Source organism: Thermobia domestica, chromosome 2 (assembly GCF_964235325.1).
Source record: "Thermobia domestica chromosome 2, izTheDome1.hap1.1, whole genome shotgun sequence".
In the NCBI taxonomy this organism is placed as follows: domain Eukaryota; kingdom Metazoa; phylum Arthropoda; class Insecta; order Zygentoma; family Lepismatidae; genus Thermobia; species Thermobia domestica.
In genome coordinates, this window is record NC_137455.1 from 72,825,730 (window position 1) to 72,843,816 (window position 18,087).

The 18,087-nt window shown below is 33.5% G+C and overlaps 1 protein-coding gene across 11 annotated transcripts in view; it reads right to left on the reverse strand.

Moving 5' to 3' along the window:
* Positions 1-385: 385 nt before the first annotated feature.
* The window catches only part of l(2)k09022 (HEAT repeat containing 1 homolog l(2)k09022), a 108,388-nt gene continuing 90,686 nt past the window's right edge, over positions 386-18,087 (reverse strand). For all 11 annotated transcript variants that reach the window (XM_081741892.1, XM_081741872.1, XM_081741883.1 and 8 more), the window contains 5 exons: positions 15,461-15,640; positions 13,731-14,117; positions 9,865-10,132; positions 7,754-7,912; positions 386-3,679 (listed from right to left, as the gene is read on the reverse strand). In XM_081741892.1, coding sequence (XP_081598018.1) covers positions 3,482-3,679; positions 7,754-7,912; positions 9,865-10,132; positions 13,731-14,117; positions 15,461-15,640 — 1,192 coding nt within the window. In that variant the 3' untranslated portion in view covers positions 386-3,481. The remainder of the gene's footprint in view (positions 3,680-7,753; positions 7,913-9,864; positions 10,133-13,730; positions 14,118-15,460; positions 15,641-18,087) is intronic.

An 18,087-nucleotide genomic window follows, 5' to 3' on the forward strand; every position in this document is an offset into this window, starting at 1 on the left:
CTCTTGGGGTGAGTTCTTTACAGATTTTCTCAAATGTGCACGCAAAAAGTTTGAACATACTTTTTTTTTTTTTTTTTTTTTTTAAATAGAAACTTTTGATAATTATGTAACATGCCAAAATGTGTTCAGAAGCATGTCAAAATGTACCCATGTCCAATGAGTATACATTTAGGGACAACTTTTGAACATTGTTACGACAATCACACATTATCGACACTGTTTCAAGTACACCATATGGCACTTATTCACTCCTTTTAGGTATTACTTCAAATCTAGTTTTGATATTTTGAAACTCTCCATTTTCTTTTCAGGTCAAGATCATATTTATTATCTTAGAGGGATACTCAATATTCCAAAAGTAAATGCAGTAAATAAAATGCTACTTAAAGAAGTATATATTTTATATAAACACAAATTTCAATAAAGTGCTTTAATATACAACATACGATCTCTTGAGACATTTTTATTCTCTTAGTTTACATGTTGTACATACATAATTTTATATATAACTTCAACTTAAAAACGTTTTACCACACAAGTTTTTCTCTCTGCTTCATTTCGTTCTATACGTTACTAAAATATAATTTACCGTGTTTGTAGAACAAACTACAATGCATTGATAATGCAGCACCAAACACAATCTTAATGAAATCAAACATATAATAAATAAAATATTATTAAATTTATCATATATATGGATCACTGAATGCTGTTATCATATGTATACCAGTGAAAGTCATACAACTGTGGTAAAAAAAAAAAAAAAAAAAAAAAATCTTTATTTCAACATTCTTATTTAGTATGTATAGTTTCTGACGATTTTTAAAACGATTCAGGGAAATGAAATGAAATTAAGACTGTTAACATTTAATTCAAACTGCAAGTCAATATGTATTGGATATAGTAAAATTCATTTGATTTTGTTACTCGTAGTAGTACAAAGGCAGACATAATCTTAATTGATTTAAAAATTACACTTCAGCCACGTTAAGCTTCAGAGAAAAGTTTCTCAAGTAGAGAAGGAAGTGGCTCATGTTTAGCGGTTCATTCCTCATTCTATGACTAAGGAAATTATATAGTAAGAAAGAAACAAGCCTTTTAATATTTCTTTTTTAAAATTTCTAGAATCTGATCGAGCGATGAATTTAAAAAATGAATTGTAATCTCTGCCTTCTATAAAGCAATATGTGACTGCAGTTTAACTTTATAAAACTTGATATAAAACTATCAGAAAATATATCCATACCATACAAGATTTTAGACGTATTTGTACAATTTCAAATGACAGGGTACACCCAACCTTTATGTTATTTTCTTGCTTGCAGAGAGAAATGATTCCCTGCAAATTACTGATAATCTACGTAAATTCATTCTAATGTAATAAACAATAAAAAACATTATGAATACAATATGTACCTTTCTTGGCGGTTGTACATACAATACCACGAAATACAAACGGATTCCACTTGACTACTCAAAAAATTAATAGTGACACGTAAGCTAATATACTGCCAACAACCAAATTACTAATTTCTTACGTGTTTTAATAACAGCTTATTGGAGATTCAATTTTCATTAACATGATTCAATTTTCATTAACATTTAGTTTTCTTAAAAGTTCAACTATCATATATTATTTCTGTTACAAGGAAATGAACTGGGGTGAGAGACGTGATGAAACATTACGAAATGAGAAGAAAGGAAGATTACATTTTAGATATGCTATTAAAGAGGACAAATTCTTGCGTCAAATTGAACAGGTTAGCGGAAGACTCGAGTCCCCGTGTGCTCTAGACAGGTGACCCTGCAACAATTTCAGAATACTTATGATTATGATATAAAAAAACAAAACGTTTACGATGGAATGCAGAAGGTTGTATTGTTTTAAAGATTAGAAACAAATATTTAGCAGTCAATGAGCCCTCCTCTCCGACAAGGAAAGATTCTAAAGACTTATCATATATTGGAAGTATCGAAGTTACTAACAAAGTTTTATTGTATCACTCTGCTCACATATTTCGTCAGAATTGTCAGACGTGCAAATCTCTTTGATAAACAATATAAATTGAACCACAAATATGCAGAAACAAATGTCTTAAAGTCTGAAATCTCTAACATAGCAAATATATACAGAATAGATCAGCTGTGTTTCTGGTCCTGCTATTGTATGAGTTAAACCCATCTTAGGACGAAGCAGTGTGTATTGTATAATGCAGTAGGTGATAGATAATTTCTAATTTTCATCATGTACTGAATGTTTCCAAATCTGAAACTTCTCACATAATTGAGGAGACTACAATATTAGTACTTAGAAGTTAACTAATTATTACAAATTAATTTATCTTTACAACAATATTACTCGTGGATATTTCTAATCAAACTACGGTCTGCTGGTTTCACTATTCGTAGCACACATTGTCCAAAACAACTGCCTCCCCTGACAGATTTATGGTTTCACATATTTTGGCTTCAATTTTTTTTTATTAAGGATATGTTGCAACCCCAATTGTATAATTAACGTTGGAAATTAACGTGTAACTTACTCCTGACTTTTATATGATTTTTAATTTCCAGTCATTCTCTGATTGTCGAATTTACAGCTTTCTATTTACAGTTGAATCGGTGAGTGGAAAAGCATCTGTACCTTGATGCCACGTCTATAATCACGTTCAATAATGACACTATCACATGAAGCAAGATATGTGTCAACCACTGTCTCACTGTTACAAAAGTTGCGTGATACATGTCGTTTTTGGCAGTCTTCTTTCAAATGGAAATCTAATATTTTCTTGGAAACTTTCAAAATATGTTTTCCACATTCTCTTAATCTATAATCACAGATTTTGTGATGAGACACTTAATTTATCAATAAAAACATACTTTCCACGTTAAAGGCATGGCTTATTTATATGTCTTACACTGTCTCTGTTTTGGTTTCTTCTGCAATATTTGAAGGTTGATCGCTAGAGGCTTTCGTCCCTATACATAAGCCAAGTTGGAAGAATTAAAATCAGCTATGGAGCAAGATGGTGGTTACAAAAGAATCTTTCAAAACACCTTTTATTAGGATATTATATCCTAGATTATATAAACTACAGATTCTACAGTTCAAATACCAACTATGAAAAAACGTAAACTACCGAGAAAAAAAAATCACCTGTAAAGAAAATAAACGGAAATTATCTTTCAATTCACTTGTTTACACTTTTTTGGTGTGTCTGAACGATAGAATCTTAGTTGGCCTATCATATATATATTTATAGTGTGTGTCACAGTATAATGTTAAAGAAGAACAAATGGGTACGTAATGGTCTTTGTTCACCCAGTGGAAAATATTTCTTTGTTCATCCAGTGGAAAATATTTCTGAACGTTAAGTAATGAGGCACAATAAGGTCAGTTAAGAATGTGTCAGACTACTCTATTACAATTTATACATTCAGTTCTTTTTATATTTCGCAAGCGGCGTTTCCCGTTAAAATTTTAGAAATATTTCTGAATGGGTTCTCCTAATATTTTCTCCATTTCTTGCACCGTCTTCTGACACTCCATTTCAACTTCCTCAGCCTCATCTTCAAACAATTCGGCCAAAAACGGAACAGTTTCAGGCAAAAGAGGTAAGAAGTCTTCGCCTAATTTTCTCGTCACTTCGCAAAGGATCTTCAGAGCAACTAGACGAACCTGCAATGAGAGATTATATTATGCTCTTGCAAAAGGAATTTAAATGATTAAAAAACTATGATACATATAAACAGTAATCCAGTACGCTAAACAGGAATTTAACTGAAATGACATTTTATACTTGAAATCGCCGCAAAAACTAACATACATAAAATTCGCCATTGAGTTTTAAGATGGTTGTCACAATTAACATCATTCCGCAGCTTAGCTTCCACAGAAGCTATGGAAGCGCCGCTTCGTTTGAGATTTGTTTGGATAACACATACTCAAAATTATGCAAAATTTCGCTATTTCTTTTACAGCAAGATGTGATAATGTAATAAAGTTCTTGTTCGTAAGGTCGGTCAGGCCATTATGTTAGTAACTTTCCAAGCCCCTCGCTTTGCTGGCTCAAACATAACTACTCAGCTGTGGATGTGACTTCTGAATTTACATACATGTATATAGTGCGCCTAGTAAATACATTTATTTTTTAAAGAGTCTAACATGCTTTATGTTTGGTTCCTTTATGGTGACTTCTAAATTCACATACATGTGTATAGTGCGCCTAGTTATTACATTTATTTTTTAAAGAGTCTAACATACTTTATGTTTGGTTTCCTTTATGGTATACTCAGAATGGTGCAATGTTAAGCAGAAAATGGAAATTGGTAACACAAGTTCTCTGTAATATGTTGTACGCATATATTTTTCCATCTATCATGTATTGTGAAGCTGCATTGTGGATGTAAAGTGGAACTCTGCTTCCAACATCGCGCCCATTTGAGTGCTTCAAATCTTATTTTTTCAGTTCTTTACTTTTTCATTGCTTTTCTCTCTGGTTCTTTCCTTCTCTATCTGACAAAACGTTTAGCGAAAAAAGCTTATATTGAAGCTTCCTTAGTCTGTATGAGGAATTAATTTAATTTACTGGTTAGTGTACGTATGTAAATTCACCATGAATATACGTATATTCACTGTTCATTATGAATATACGTATATTTATTTTCCTTTATATAAATAGTTATTCTTTGTGGAAGAAGTTCACAAACAGTAGGAAAATTTTTATTACATAATTTTAATGAAATGACGCATACAAATTCCATAGTTATAATTATTTCATTACTTTACGGAGTATATTATTGACTGGAATCCAAATTCAATCGCCATTAGACTTCTTAAAAAGACATGGCTGATGACAATGAACGTACACACCCTTTCACCGATTTTCACCGATTCATCAGTATCTTTTAAGCGCACAAGCAACTACATCCTTTTTACTACTACCGTATATGAGAAAATGGACGGAATTAACCGATTTTCATGATACCACATCTCCTATAAATGCAAATTCAGAGCGAGTAACTGCCGACACCTAGCCGGGAACTAAACCCTAGTTTCCGGATTACCATGCTGGTGCGCAAACCATTATGCGACCCAGTCCGCCCCTTGAGCAGCCATACACTCTTTAGTTCTGAGCTCAATGATTATACTTTAGACTGGACTCAAGTTCGATTCTCGACTCAGTCGCACAATATTTCACTCGAGAGCAAAGTCTTCATACTATTGCCATTGTAATGTAAGATAACGATCTCATAACTCCCCAAGGTCATGACTTTTTTTTTTTTTAATTTTTATTTATTTATTTATTTTTTTTAACGACTAGATTTGCTGACGTCTATCAAAACGATTCTATAGTTCATGCTTGTCGATAAATTTAATATTGTTTGATGTATGTTCTTTATTTTGTCAGTTTTTACAAACAGAAAGTATACATATGTTTACTGTGAGAATTTAATCCCTTGTTCTTTGCACATTTAAGTGCTACTCCCAATTGAGGAAAGATGGAAAATTGACGAAATATATGTTAGGTTGTTGCGAATGAAATCTCTACTTTGACGTCTGGAGGAAAAATCACATGAGTAACACAACACAGGGATGGACTAAGGTCACGCATCTACCGTCACAAACTCGTACACGCCCAGCAAACAGGATAGGGGCCCAGACACTCCGGAAGCATTGCGTTGCTGAAAACAGTTGTATGGAAGTGCGCAATTAAGAATACACAATTGGGAGTGATTTTTCTTCACAAATTCAAACTGAGACATTCTGTACAGCAAGCCACAAAGCATTTGGGACAGGAATGGCGAATATCAAACCTTTCTCCGATCTTATTTGGACACTTTCTGAGACCCTATCTTCCAGTAGCATATTATGCATCCCACCCCGCCAGTTGAACTCAGTATATTTCTTCTACTTTAGACTTCTAGATCTCCGAACCTAAGCCTTATTAAGCACTATGGTGCACAATGGAATGAAGCCTGATCACCAGACGGCTGTTTGGGCGCTTTTGATAGTTACACATCCTACCAAGAAATGAGTACTACAGTATGCTCAGGATATGCCATGGGTACAGTCCGCAGCAAAAACCTGCAACATGAGCATGTAAGTTTATTGTGAAACTACGCCTAACAGCGAAGGGAATCGACATAACGCCTAAGTGGCACGAATCACGCCAAAAAAACCTCGGCATCCTCCCCTGCACACTTATTTTGGAGCAAAAGACTTCGTCGTTTCACAATAAACTTACATGTTCATGTTGCAGGTTTTTTGCTGCGGACTGTACCACGTGAGGAACAGTACCACCTATTACCGACATCTTCTTGTGTAATAACTTCGGACGAGATCCGTAAATTCCTACTGGATGTTCTTGAATGCGGTTGCGCCAGTGTAGTTCTATAGTTTTCATATTATTATTATTATTATTATTATTATTATTATTATTATTATTATTATTATTATTATTATTATTAGCTATGATCTTTTAATTTTTTGTATGAAATCCTACGACGATTCTCTCATCATTTGATTACAAATTTAGAATATTGCTTTTTTGTTTTCTTCGCCTATATTTTTACAATGCGCAATAAGCATAGTACCTACCTTTGCATTCTTCATTTCGCAATATATTCTTGATCTTGTCCCTTAGTATCGCATATTTGTTGCAATTTTGTTTACTTCTTGTTCTCTCTGAATGTTCAATCCACATTTTCTTAATTATACAATTCAATGTATTCTTTCTATCATCTCAGGTAACATTTCGCTTGTTGAACTCATTTTCATGCTTAGTTTCCATATTGTCGTAGTAGTTTTCCCTTGCTACTTTTGTGCTATTCTATATTTCCCTGTCTTTGTCGATTTCCTTTCTAAAATTTGTATTCAATTTTCTACACATTATTTTACACACTCCAGTGCAACTTCGTTTCCATGCTTTACTTTCCCTAGTTTTCAGAAGTTTCTAGTATCCATGCTTCTTAGTTGTAGTACATTCATAATACAATGCCTTTATTTGCAAAGTTCAAATACTCTCAAAACTAGTACTTCTTGTATCTTCTTTCTCTCAACTCATATTCTTCTTCAAAATTTCAAATAAATTTGTTTTTATTTTCCCATCTTTAAACTTTTCAGTACCAAACTTGTTGTTTCCTTCTTTTCTTTTTAAATATATTTCTTACTTTTTTTTCTAAATCTAAATATATAGGATCTCAATCAACACAAAATTGTGACCCGACAACTTTGCGCTTTTTCTTACCATTCGCGTTCAACAGCTTTCTCTGGACATAGCTATTAATCACATATGCTTTAATACTATCTTAATTACTTAGAGAAAGATTAACTGTAATCTTTCTCTACCTCTACTACTGTTTAATTTCAGGGCATTCACAAGACAAATTCCATCTAAGTATATATATACACAAAGTACCATTACTTTTTTTCCAACAAATGTAACATTTGTGTGTTCCTTCTATTTTTTTTACTTATTCCATATAAGTACTTTCACCTTTCCCCTCTATTTCCCTTTCTAAGCATTTTGGGGGAGGGAACGAGTTCCCTCTGACCCCCCCCCCCCCCGAGACTTTGTGGATCTCACTGAAGGTAAAGTAAGTAAATAAGTATATATTTGACGATATTGACATTCTAAAACTTCAAACTTCAAATTAATCATAAACCTCAATTGTGATTAGAGAACGGAATATAATATTTTATCTTCAACTACAAATCTAACAGAGAGGTTTAGTTTCATAAGATGCTTACCTTTGGATGATTATGTCTTGTCTTCAACAGAATTTGATAATTCAGCTGTTTCCAAAGCACATCGTCCGCTACAGCTACGGCGAACTGGGCAATACACGGCACAACTAACGTATCCACTCGTTCCAAATATACATCTTCACCTCCAAGCATGTTTTCCAACTAGATAGAAACAATATACCAAATTACAAAACTTAGCAAAAGTAATCATGAAATAATTTGTCTGGTTTGATTTTTTGTCTCATTCTGCCTTATTTGAATTAGTGTGTTTCTGTAAAATATGTTTGTTCTTTCTTTCGTCTGAATCTTTTCAGATTATGTATAAGATTAGCAAATTAAATCAGAGAAAACTATTGACTTATCTAATTTTAAAGGTATTGACAGTATTTCTCTACAGATAACTAAAGAGAGAGATTTTTTAGAACTTCCTAGGACCTGGTTGCTTAATATGAATGTTTGCTATGGAGATGGTCCAAAACTCAATGCCTGCTGAGATCCAATGTGGTTCATATTCCACGTTAAACCGTACGATCATGTTACGTATAGCCTCATAGATAAATAGTTTTTAACTCAAATTAACAAAAAAATATCAATGCTCGGCCATTAAGGACACATCGTGATGTTGATTAATGCCGTAAAGTATCACACCTATCCTTTGTAATGCTTTTCTAATCTAAATATTTGAAGATAGCCGAAATTCGGTTGAGTGCAAACTACTTCTTTTATGTTTACATCGGAATTTGTAAGCACCACTCCTGTTCAGTTCAGTTGTGCATTCTACCCTCCTTGAATTTTAATGAATTCGCATCTATGGATTTTTTTTTTTTTTTTTTTTTTTTTGCCATATAATACCGCCCATTAATTGCATTTACGTCACCTTAAGAGAAGCAACAAATCAGGTGATAATTTAAATTCTCTCATTTTCATACACTATCAGTGTGTATGAAATATAGGAAATATTCATTCTTACTCTCTGCATGTCACTTCTAGCTTCTAATAAATGTAGTTGATCAGCCTCGTTTATACGAGTTCGAAAGTTTTATTCCTTTTCCTTTATATTTTTATCATGTAAAATAAGAAACGTCCAAAATACCGTTATACATAACGTATATGTTTCAATGCACTATTTTATATAGAAGAGCAAATATTGTTATCTACGTGGTGCGTCGTGGAGTTTCATTGTGCTACAATATTTCACAAACTTTAATATTTACTTTTTCCAGCAGGCCTCTCCCCTAGATCACTTATCGAATCGCTACACATTATATAATTACTCTTGTATACGGAAAAAGGATAACTTCAGCACTTAAGTCAAAATTAAGTGTGCTAGTATTAAGTATTTAAGATAAAATTTATTAATTTAGTATGTTCCATGATTACTGTTGTTACATTAAGGTTTCAATAGGATTTGATAAACTGACTCCAATTCTGCTTGATTGTAAACAATCTTCGTAACTTGAGCACTTTTCAATATCTAATAATCCTATCCTACACAAATTAAATTCACCCATTTTATTTTTAGTTTATACTTACTTTTACAGGGTATCTACTGAATTTCATTTTCAAAATTCCAGTATATTAAGTATAACTATCAGCAAAATTCCAGTACCTAATACAATGATTTTTTTTAAAAGATCTTTAGGAATAATCACACTCTTAATGACTTCAGGTTTGTAATTGTTTTACCATCAAAAGAATATTTTATTTTTAATAAATTTAGTTAGCCTTGATCTATTTTTTTAAAATACAAATGATTTTTAACATTTTTAAAGGGCCTCGCAACACCCCTCACAGCCCTCTACTGCACCCACTGCTTTAAATGTCTAATTACAAAATCTATACAACTCTTGTTTTGGAAAAATTTACAATCTCAAATGAATACAAAATTGTTTCTAAGACTATTAAAACAATTACAAAAAGTATTGACAAATTACCAGTTTCATGATTTTTCCAGTATGTGGATCAAAATTCCAGTATATTTCCAGTATTTCCAGTATCAAAACTAAATTCCAGTATAATTCAAGTATAATTCAAGTATTTCCAATATCAGTAGACATCCTGTTTTATTTATTTATTTAATATTCTTTGAAAAATAAATAAATGTGTTTAGTTACCTGGTCAACTAATGGCTGCATAAGTGTTTCAAATCTCTCCTTGTTTATAAATTTCTGACTGTCGTATAGGAACACAGAATGAAGAGTTTTCAGAATGTACTCCACTAGAAGAAGGGACTTTGCTTTAGCTGCCTTTCCTTTACCAAATGAATGTTCTTTCGTCTTGGCTGAATTGTTACTATCTAACAGATCAGCTGCATTTTTCAGGAAATGACTCGCAAACAATACGAATAATCCTTTCAGGCGCTCGGCTATGCTACTTGATAATCTGGAAAAACAAAATTAAAGAACTGTATCGTTACCATAGGATACAATCCATACGCAAAGATAGACACAATGATAATGTCATATACAGTGCAAAATTCAAAGGCGTATCTTCGAAGTGAGTTTAAAGGAGGGCTAATCACCTACAGATGGCAGCACGTTTCCTGTCTTTTCATTGTAAGGAGTGAAAATATTCACAGCACGTTTTCCCTACCTTTCCATTGTAAGAAGTGACAATATTCACAGCACGTTTTCTCTGCCTTTTCATTGTATTTCCATTGTAAGGAGTGACAATATTCACAGCATGTTTCCCCACCTTTCCATTGTATTTCCATTGTAAGGAGTGACAATGTGAACAATGATTCAATCAAATTCAAGAGACGAATGTTCCAAATTTGCACCAAAGCAAATTGAATCAATAATCAGAAAATACTCAGTATAGTTTTGATATCTTGTTTATTTCATTGTTGACAGTTCCATTGTTGGAAGCATGTTTCTGAAGAGTAGCACAAGTTATCCTTCGAATATACTGTATATTCAAGTTGTCTGTGGACAAACTTTGAATATCCATCTCTTGAATTTGATTAAATTAATGTGAATATTGCCACTCCTTCCAATGGAAATACAATGGAAAGACAAAGGAAACGTGTTGTTATCTACTGGCGATAGTCAAGCGTTCACACTCACCTTAAAAGATTTTTTGTGTGAAAATTTGGTGTTACAAAAGTGAAATTCTGCTCATTGTGTTCGTATCAGACCGATTTTATAAAATTCAGCTCCCTTATATATATTCGAATATTATTAGATAAATATACTACCTAGGGCTCTGTGGTTAAAGCGATTGCTTTCAGTAGGTGCATTCGAAATTTCAAAGCTAGAATATAAAAATTCGAACAAAAGCCCAATATTGTTTCGGATTCCCTTTAATATTAAGACCCGTTCTCTATAATTTCAGCGCTGAAAAACACGCAAGAATATACAGCAAATCACAACACCCTAAAACACTGTAATCATTGGATTAATACAGAATTTAATAGCAGAATTTTCTGTGAAAGGAATTTGTCTTCGCTCTCTGTCTACAGTACAAGGAAAAGTGTACACTGTATGCTCATCTGTATTGCAATATTTTTTTACAGTGGAGCCCTAAAATCTGTATTGGCTACTTCTCTCTCTAAAACCTTCAGAACACCCTCATCTTATCTTTGTAATTTTCAGCCAAACATTGGAAAAATTAAATTACTCACATACAGAGGATATAGTGGGGTACACACTGTTTTATTGTCGTATTACTTCCTACACATAAAATAAAGAACTCTAAATTTATTCAAGCACAAACAGATTATGGATAGGGTCTGACATTTTTGTTAAAATGAAGCAATTGTTATTAGACTTAAATAAGTTCTCTTTAGATTTAAATGAGACTTTACGGGATCTTAATAATTAAATATAATTGATTTTTATTCAATTATTTCTGAACTGAAAAAAAAAAAGAATTAACACTTAAGGAATATTAAGAACAGAATACGAAAACTAACATTCAACCTATATCAATCACTACTAATAAGGTCCCAACATTCAGCAACGATTTACCATTAATGTATCTCAATTTGAAAAACCGAACAGCTTCGACAAGACCTTTTGTCTCCTTCCTCAGTGGCTTGGAAATTTCTACTGTAAACTTCTGCACAAATCTGCACTACCATTGATTATACAAAATGATAAGTATTTTGGCGTCAGAAAAAGTCATGTACGTTTGTAATAGGAATTTTCAAATCACTAAAGAAGACAAAGGATCTTGTCAAAACTGTATGATCAGTCATTGTTAAATGTTAAATATTAATATGCGTCCCCACTTTAAGTCTTATCTGTTTTGGTCTAAATTGTCTTTCAATCTGAACAAAAATACTAACAAATATACTGAAAAGCATTTCACAGTTCGTAAAAATTATTTTGTTAACAGAAATTCAAAAGTTGAGATAGAAAATTGAAGACAGGGGGATGTATACTTTAATTTTGTTTAAATTAAAATACATTCTTGATTTGAGAAGAATATTTCATACACGTAGGCAGAATACGAACATCTAAACATAATAAATAAAATAAAATAGTCCCTCATTCTGTGCTCAACAAATTCCTTTATTCGCGTGTCCTACCAAACGAAACAAAACTTATACAGGGGGCTGAGAACAGTATTTGTGGCTTTTTGCTTGATTAAACGAGGGAGAGATGAGAATCAGAGGGGCCAGGAAGAAAGAGGGAATGCTATTTCCAATTTGAAATACATTCTAAAGGTCTGTCAGAGCCGGAATAGCAGATAAGAGCTTATTACTAAAATCAACTTTTGAATTCTTTATTTAATTGTTCATAATCGCAATAGTGAATGCACTCAAATCAACAATCCCAAACCCGTTACCAGTTGCTTGCCATTAAAGCAAACAAACCTGAAATTATTTGAGGACTGAACCTGGGATCCAAGACTCTTCTGACAAAATTTTCCATCTATCAAATGTAGTATTTAAGTGCTGTTCTGCACGACACAGTGTACCACATTACAACACTGTCCATGCTGAGTCACTCAGGGTATTCGTCAATGCGATAGATTACATTTTGGTATGACTAAAAGGTAAAAATCGTCTATAAGAACTATAATAACGAAACATATACAAGAGACAAAGGAGCATGGTTATGCGATTTCAGGCGTAACAAAAAATCTCGATATATCTAAATAGAACAGTAAGGAAGTCAAACTCACCTGTAAAACTGCATTACAAATTGAAATAAACATTCTTGAGTCTTATTACATTCAATGCTAAACTTGGACGACGACACCCTTGATAAGAATTAGTATTGTGTCGTTAATAGTTCCATCACAAATTGATTCTCCATTGGTTTAATTAGTCAGTCAATAAATCGTTTGGGCTCAGACACACCATAACTGAACATATTTCTATGTGTTCAGAATCTAACAATGGTTAAGGCTTGGCAGTGTTTACTCTCACATAATTATAATGCGGTTGATTTTAAATTGTTGTGTGCTTTGTGCATCGATTTATTTTATTTACTTATTTCGAGTTTGAAACGGTAACCAGCAAGCTTAAATAATGGATCGGGTATTAATGTTTTGTTACAAGAGGACCAATCTAAGTAGAATGCGAATTCTTGATGCTGCTGTTTAACAATTTGAAATTTGCCTGAAGGTAACACCAGAGGAAGTTGCTGAAACAATACGAAGAAAAAGCATCTAGGGTACGTGAAAAGGTGAGTAGATATTTTCATATCAAGTATTGTTTCTTAGATATAGTATATACAACGGAGAATCATATACTTAAATGCTGAAGTATTGTTCTTCGATATAGATAACGAAGATTCCTGAAGTTTCAAGGAGTATTCTTTCTTAGATATATTTGTACTTTAAGAAATTCTTTAAGGTTATTTCTGACATCAATGATCTATGTTGCCTTCCAATCTTTAACGACTTTACCTAATGCGAATATTAGAGATGGACTTCGGACGTCGTATTCATGAAGCAAACACATTTACGCTTGTGTAAACCTACTAAAACAAAAATGTATTTCTTTTTATTTATAAATGTAAATTCTTACCTGTAAAAAGTAATTGTTCGCTCAACACTGGCTCCTACTTGCACTGCCCAACTGAATAGTTTGTAATACAAAGGACGAAAGGACGCTTCCGACAGTTTTAGAACTAAGGCACTCAATGCGTCTACAATATAACCTTCTGTACTGAGCACTTCCTCCGCACTTAGATCAGGATGTGCAGCACGAAATTCCAAAGCATTCAAGAAAAACTTCATCAATTCTGGCTGCTGCCCACTTAATTCATTACTTTCCATTACAGAAAAACTGTCTGTTAGAGTGCTCAAAAGTGGACCTATTGCACTGTATGCTTCATTCTCGACCAGTTTATCGAATGTTTTGCTTACTTCGGGGATAAGAATCCTAGGTGCTATATTCTGAGAAATGTGCTGCCTGAAATCAAAGAGAACGATCATTATTACAATTTCAACGTTTGTTTGAATAACATACAAAGAGTGAAAAAGTGATTGACTGAACCGAGACTCGAACCCAGGATCTCCGTGCCGATGCCTTAAGCACTACGCCACCCAGTCCGCTTACCAGAACAGCCAAACACATCTCACTCGAAGTCTGTTTGTTTACTTCAAATTATTCAGCACTGCAAAATTACTTCAGTGGATTAAACTAATAACTAATTTGATACCAAACCAAATCACTTGGCGTAGCGGCCAATTAGTGAGCCTAAGCCTGCTCCAGCGCCATCTGCTAGCGACTGGCTGAACTACTTCCACCCTAGCGGCGAGCACGTGGTCAGCGCGATGCGACGCTTTGTTCTTAACAGGCGCATCAGGAGCTTTCTAGACCTCGTAGCCGTCACGTCTTGTTTTTACGTGACTCCCCAGTTTGCCTCACGACACCGGGTGGACGCCGAAAATTGAGAAGCACCGACCAGGAATCGAACCCGGGACCACGGGGACATGAGTCCAACGCTATAACCACTAGACTACTAGACTACGGTGTCTCCTAATAACTAATTTGACAGGATAACAAAATTACTGCCAACTATAGGCTGTCATTAGTATAGTTTGAATATATTGTTTCCTCCGCAAAATTATCTCCTAACTGATAAGATATGAAATATTACAAGGTAATATTTATGAACATTTCCACAGTTGAATGAAATTAGATTTACATATGAGCATAAATAGGACTGAAAATGTGAAACTGATCCGGGCAGAATGCGCGTTTTCGGTATATATTAACCACTACACTATACATATCCAGACAAGCCACACATTCTCACTCTTCAGGTCAGTATTCACTCAACTTAGATCACTTCAACTATACCAGAACTTAGTGTTATACTTAGACAGCTCAATAACCACGTATGTACGTATTAATGAACAGCTACGATGGTTGAACGGTATATACAGTGAGATAAATCAAGAAACTATTTATTGTAATACCTACTTCCATAGGTATAAAGAGGATTAATGCTAATGAAATACATCGACTGCTTCCTCCATTTCTCTCGTAATATAAACGATACAGTTACTTCATAAGAGACCCATCATGTAATAATTTAATAAAACTGAATTACTGCAAAATTAAATAATATATTATGTTTGCTGCTCCTTTCGTTTCTTCGAGATAAAGCGCACGAACATTTCATAACCTTATCCTAATTGTTCACATAACCAGGAGATACGATAAAAATTAACAAAAGCTCTTAGCCATATATATATATATATATATATATATATATATATATATATATATATATATATGATCCTTACCTAATTCCTTTCAATTTTTGCTGGATAGTCACTGCTTTCTGGTTCTCTGTATCATGATAACAAGCTGATAATTTAGACACTTCTTGCAAAATATTCTTCAAATAAGGGCTAAGAAAATGGTAAAGATTTTCCACTATTTTTTGAATAGCAGCAATGACGCTCAACAGCAACAGCTCTTCCCTGAAATTAAAATAACAAATGGCTACTATATTTTTGTAAATAATGCCCAAGAATCTCAATTAAGATCACACGCTCACACATACGTTAAGTAATACAATATTTGTAGCAAAATTTTCTTTAATTCAAACATAAAATGCAGTGAACAACACACGAGTTTAAAAATCAAACAAACAAACAAAACTAACTCTATGGCCTATGGAGCCCGAAGATTCAATGTCGCATTTACGTAAGCTCTCCAGAGACTTCTCTTCTTAGCAAACTGGATCCAGTTTTTACTTTGTATTTCTATTTCTGCGATATTTCTTAATATTGTCCTCCCATCAGCATTCAGGTCTTTCTAATGGTCTTTCTCCGATTAGGTTTTCAGTTAAAATTTTGAAAGCGTCTCTGCTTTCCTACGTTTTGGCTACATGACTTGCCCACCTGAACTTCCTAGACTTAATGACCCTAACATTGAGGGAAAAGAGGCGAGGAAAACTGTCTAAACGCATCGCCTTCTTGCACGACAATGCTCCTTGCCACAAAGTAGCCATCGCAATGCACAAACTGTGTGAACTGAAATTCGATATCATTGACCATCCCCTATTCTCCAGATCTGACTCCCTCAGACTATTATCTTTTCGCAAAACTTAAGACGCGCCTGAAAGGAAGTGAATTTAGAGACACTCATGACGTCATAGCAGCTGCAGAGGCATGGTTTGCAACACAAGACAAAATATTTTATCATCATGGGATAGAATTGCTGCAGCATCATTGCATTAAGTGTATTCACCTACAAGGCAACTACATTGAATAAAATGCAATCACTGTGCACTTGGTGTCATGTTTTCACTCCCAGGCCAGAAACTTATCTAACCCCCTCGTACATATATATAGATATATATTTAATAATCACATTACATCTAAAAGCTAACACTGTGGAGCGATCTATTTGTAAAATATAAGTTTAAAAAATACTGTATTTTTTATCTTCCACATCAAAATCTAGTAACTACATAAATTACTAAAATTACTTCACAGCTTTTATTGTTGTTGACTGAAGTTTAGCTTTCCTTTTCGACACCGAGGTTATATGATACGTGAACCTACAGTTTAAGGTAGAATCAGAATTATCGTAATGAGCTCAATGCTCTCCAGCCGGGAATCAAACCTCGGACCCCGTACAGAAAAGGCGCACACGCGCTAGCCGATAGACCAGTGGGAAAGAATGGTTCACAGTTATTACTTTTTAATTTAATATTGATACCTAATTCTGACGAATTAACGAAAGAGAGGAAATTATTAAAAGTTATAGGCGACAACGACCTATGTCTAAGCATTTATGTAATTACCTCGTTGAGATGATAGAAATTACCGTTCATTTCCAGCAAGGAGACTGCATGAAACCTGAACACGGTTTAATGTAGAGTTCCAATAATATGAATTTCCACCAGATATCAAGCGCAGGTTTTGCAGTCCTAAATGAACGATAATCACTTAGCCATGAGAATTCCTAAATTTTAGAATTTTTAAGTAACATTAACGAAATTAGTTTTTTTATAATTTCAAACGTTTAATAATATCAAATATTTTATGCACAAAAGTATAACAACAATAATAATGCCGAAGATGACGATGAAGAGGAGGAGGATTCATAACAATTTTATCACGCTACCCACAATAGCAATAGAGTCTGATGAGGACTAACATCGATTTTACAACTTCTATTTAATGTAATGAAAATTATTATTTTTCTAACTTCACAATACGTAAAAGAAAACTATTAATACTTGAGCCCTAACAATAATAGAAATTCACGTTTTTCCCCCCTTATCTGTTTCTCAGATATACTTGTATGCTCAAGACATTTTGACTGAAAGAGTTGAGTTGATTTTTAGTTTAACGTCCCTTTCAGCAGCGAGACTATATGAGACGAGGACCTACTGATTAACGTGGAATCCGAACCACATGAGCTCCCGCCGGGAATCGAACCCGGGTTTTGACTGAAAGAATTCGCAATGAAAAAAGGAATGACTTTGATACAGGGAACCAGTTACTCGTATATTCAAGATTACTGCAATTAACAGTTTTACGTATCTTCCATTTGTACTTGTACTTCAGACAAGCATAATTGTAAGAGTCATATTCATTTTATGCACAGAAAATAAATGGAAAATTATTTTTATTTATTTATTTTTATCTGTACGTAGCTTTATGTGAAATATTTCCTTCGTTGTCACTCATTCTCCTTTAGCTTAAAGAGCATAGCTGCGGGACGTAAAACTATAAATTTCATTTTGTTTTACTTGCTTCGTTGAAAATAGTAGATTTCGAGCTACTGAAATTCATAAGTAGAATTATAAAAACAGAAAATACTGTATCGAAACTATAGGTTAACTTTTATAGTTAACAAGGTAAACCTATATTTTGATCGATTAATTTATACTCTTCTTGTTTTGCCAATAACT